This window comes from Limulus polyphemus, unplaced genomic scaffold (genome assembly GCF_000517525.1).
Source record: "Limulus polyphemus unplaced genomic scaffold, Limulus_polyphemus-2.1.2 Scaffold687, whole genome shotgun sequence".
Lineage (NCBI taxonomy): Eukaryota > Metazoa > Arthropoda > Merostomata > Xiphosura > Limulidae > Limulus > Limulus polyphemus.
In genome coordinates, this window is record NW_013666297.1 from 124588 (window position 1) to 129156 (window position 4569).

At 29.1% G+C, this 4569-nt stretch overlaps 1 protein-coding gene across 4 annotated transcripts in view; it reads left to right on the plus strand.

Annotated features, from left to right (window-relative positions):
* LOC106459962 (prenylated Rab acceptor protein 1-like) overlaps positions 1 to 4569 on the plus strand; it is a 14313-nt gene that overhangs the window by 2092 nt on the left and 7652 nt on the right. For 2 of the 4 annotated variants that reach the window (XM_013919633.2, XM_013919634.2), the window contains exon 2: positions 538 to 652. In XM_013919633.2, coding sequence (XP_013775087.1) covers positions 576 to 652 — 77 coding nt within the window. In that variant the 5' untranslated portion in view covers positions 538 to 575. The remainder of the gene's footprint in view (positions 1 to 537; positions 653 to 4569) is intronic. The other 2 variants (XM_013919635.2, XM_022386538.1) reach the window with 1 other exon arrangement.

Here is a 4569-nt window from a genome sequence, read left to right on the forward strand (position 1 = left end):
GTGTTCACTCTAGATTGCATTCAGCTTTAATTATTCTCATTTGACACTTGGATAGTTGGAATAATTGAAATAGTAATAAAGGGAAACATTAATTTTGACAAGTTTGTTATGTTTTGAGTCATAATTAATCAATTAAGCTGAACAATTGTGAATTAATCAAAAATGGTAATGAGAAATGATAATAGCAATATTTCAATTACTTGGATAGTTAGAATAATTGAAAACAGTAACAATTAGAAACAATAGTTTTGATTTGTTGGTTATTTTTATGTGACACTAATCAATATAATCAATGCTTATAGGTTGTCAATTCGTTTCTCCGTATAGTAACTATTAGTAATTTTCAAAGTCTTTTTAGTTTTTCAATTTTTTTGTGAACATATTTTTTCCATTGTAAAGACATTCACATCCTGTTGCTGATATCTAGGATTGGACTTTCAGGGTTTTTTTTGTACACAGGATTGTTCTAATTTGTTCTTGAATGTATGTTTAGTTTAAAGATATTAGATGTTACTAACAGATCTTTTTTTCCTACAGGAAAGTTAGTTTGCATTAAAAACTGTATATATATCTTTATGGACAGTAAGCCACAAGAAGCAGAAGTCATTTTGTCTAAATCTCAGGACAGTGATAGTGAATCTCCTATGAAGAAGTAAGAATTTAGTTTCATAGTTTTCAGTTTACTATACATGTATTGACTTTTCTCAATTAATTTCTCTTAATAAGAAGTGATATTTCTTTAATTTAGAATGATGTATTTAAAATTGCTTGACCTCATTTGAAAAGTTGATTTTAGGTTCATGTGACGATTAAAAAATGTAAACCATTCGAGCTTTATTGACTGTAGTTATACAAAGTTGTTCTTGTGCATCAAACTACCTTTTGAAACACATTATATACATTTGTCTACGCACATACGTAAATGTAAAAAGTCTAGCCTATTAATTTTTGACTGTAGTATTATAAAAGTTATGTCATACATTAAATTAATTTTACAGTTGTAACAAAAGCTATAAGAGGATATTTATTGAACATAAGAAATAACACCAAATGTAAATGCATTTTACTGAACATAAGAAATAACACCAAATGTAACTGTATTTTACTGAACATAAGAAATAACACCAAATGTAACTGTATTTTACTGAACATAAGAAATAACACCAAATGGAACTGTATTTTACTGAACATAAGAAGTAACATCAAATGGAACTGTATTTTACTGAACATAAGAAGTAACATCAAATGGAACTATATTTTACTGAACATAAGAAATAACACCAAATGGAACTATATTTTACTGAACATAAGAAATAACACCATATGGAACTGTTAATATGGAATTTAATTAATTCCAAAAACAGGCAAGTATGCAGACTTCTAAATACGAACAAATGGTAATGTTTTACTTTGAAATGACAGCCATTCTAAGGTTATAATTACTGCTGGGCCTTTGAAGGATGCTGACTTTTTTTGTGGATTGTACTTGTTATCTGGTAAGAATGTGGATTTGGTTTATTTCTCACTATTTCCAGGTATTTGACATATCACTAAGGAAAAAAGAAGAACATTCCACTCCATGTCAGCTTTCCTTATTAAGTTAACCAAAGTTATAAATCAGGTTGTTCACAAAATAGACCTTGAGAAACTTCACTAGTCAATCCTCCTTCAGAAACTATCAGTTTATTACTAACCACTGCTTTTTATCACTAAGTCAGTTTTTAATTTACCTGTTCTATAAGATTTGAACTTTGCAATTAACCTGTTGTGGGGTACATAATCAAAAACTCCAGAAAGTCAAGATTAACAAAATAATAAAAGCTACTTCATTATAAAAATAGCAGTAACATTAACCTTATTTAAAAAAAGAATGAAAAAAAGGTGAGTTGGCAAGAAAAGAAATATCTACATAAAATGATGCTGGCTGCTAGGGTGCCTTTAGCATTCTGTACCTTTAATGATCCTTAAAAATAAATTTCAACTGAGTTAAACTAAAAGCCCATATATTCTGGGTTCTCTCTAAGCCAGTGTTTCCTTAACATTTTCAGTCACGGAACACTTTTGAGCTCTAAAACTGTTAAGGAAACCATTAACATTCTTATGTTAAAAAGTCAAATAATAAAAAATTATTGTCGAAAGAACTTGTTTTTCACTTTAAAGTTCTATGGCTAAGTAGTATCAATACTTTAAAAGTTCTATGGCTAAGTAGTATCAATACTTTAAAGTTATATGGTTAAGTAGTATCAATACTTTAAAGTTATATGGTTAAGTAGTATCAATACTTTAAAGTTATATGGTTAAGTAGTATCAATACTGTAAAGTTATATGGTTAAGTAGTATCAATACTGTAAAGTTCTATGGCTAAGTAGTATCAATACTGTAAAGTTCTATGGCTAAGTAGTATCAATACTGTAAAGTTCTATGGCTAAGTAGTATCAATACTGTAAAGTTCTATGGCTAAGTAGTATCAATACTGTAAAGTTATATGGTTAAGTAGTATCAATACTTGAAATCACTGTAATGTTATGGAATATTCACAAACTCAAGATTAGCTTGTTGTTTCTTTGGAACACTGCACTTGACTATCACTAGCAACTGACTTACAGCTAGTCATCAATTAGGCTTTGCCCATGAATGAGATACCCAATAACAAATGGAATACAGCATGTTACAATTTATGAGCTGACAAGCTTTTAAGTCATACCTATATCTGGCATGCTCCTTTACTACGATTACAGTACATAAAATTTTCTTGCAGAACCCCTGGATATATTGTATGGACCCCAGCATTCCCCAGAACACAGTTTGGGAAACACTGCTTTAAGCAGTTCCTTTTAAAGTCATTAGTAATCTTGATCACTAATCTTCTACAACCCTTTAGTCTTTTACGGGTTAAGAGTTTTTTCACAAGTAATGAAACTCTAAAGATAAGTTATGTAATTTAGTCTGTTTCTTTAGCCATAAAAATTATAATAAAAAATCAATATAAATGTTTACAATAAACTTTTTCCTCCCAGTAACCTTACTACTGTTGTTAAATATATATATATTTTGCTTATATCTCTACCATTGTTGTACACAGATGGATTGACTAGTAAGAAAGGACCCTGACTAAGAGAATTTTGTTTTAAAGTTCATCAAAAACTGAATATCTTATTGAAAAACATATGTCTGCAACTGTGTCAGTGTGATAACAATTATATTACTTGTTTCATGTATACCTGTTATTTTACAATTTTTCGTTACCAACTTGTTCTTTCATAAATACTTGCTTGGTCATTTAACAAAAAACAATTTATTGTTATTGCTTTATATTTATTATAAATATTAGAGTTGGTATTTTGTATATTATCTACCCATCTTTTGTTTTTGTACCACTGAAATTGAAGTTAATAAATAGTACTGAATTTATGTGACTTATTTATGAAGTTCAGTTTGAGGATCCCTGAATTCCCTGTTACATTATTTATCCAATTTGGAATGAGCTTTAAATAGAATATAAGTTTCTGGAAAAACTGTTTTATGTAATCCTATCTATTAGAGCTGTTGCAACTTTCTTAATCATTATTTACATTTATCATCTTAATTTACCTAATCTCCATGTGTTTAGAAAATGATCTTTTAAAAAGGGAGAAACTCTGTTTATATTAATTTTCCTGAATTACATAAAACAATTATTACATTATGATCAATATAACCTTAATACAACAAATGACCCTTGTTATGTATTAGAATTTTGATTAGTCAGAAGCCTAGTTAACTGATAATTTAAATTTATGCCAATATTTTAGTCAATATACAATATTTGCCAACAAGATTGATACACACCGTCTTTGTTTTTAACACAATATGTTTTAATATACACACAACAATACAATTTACAGTAACAATTATTACAAATAGTTATTACAAACAAAAGTTTCACAAACTTACAAACAATATAAAATCTTCTTTCTAGTTTGGAACTCCCTTGATATCTTATCGAGAGTTTACGATGAGTGAGTTAATTACGAGTTGATGTAAGTATGATTCATTGGGAAGCTAGCTAGCTTTGTTCTTGGCCACACATGCTAGGTTTTCCACTGTTGAAGTTAGGTAACGTTTTCGTAAAAATACTAATGTCCAATGAGAACCCACTGAAGTTAAATAATTTGTAATGTTCGAACTTTGTAAAAGTTCCTGGTCAAATATCTGAAGTTTTCTGATTGATAAGCATTATAAAAAATCACAGTTATAGCTTTTGAAGTTTATAGCACACTGATTATAACAAACTACTAATAGACACTCCTCTTGGCACATCGCGTTGGTTATATTTATAGCCGTGGGAAGGTTTTCTAGCATTATAAAAAATCACAGTTATAGCTTTTGAAGTTTATAGCACACTGATTATAACAAACTACTAATAGACACTCCTCTTGGCACATTGCGTTGGTTATATTTATAGCCGTGGGAAGGCTTTCTAGAAAATTCAGTCTTACGTAACAATACTGAGCTAAACATTTAAATATATACATATATTGTTGATTTTTACTCTCGAGAATCTTCTACAACTTTGGAGAATAGGCGGGA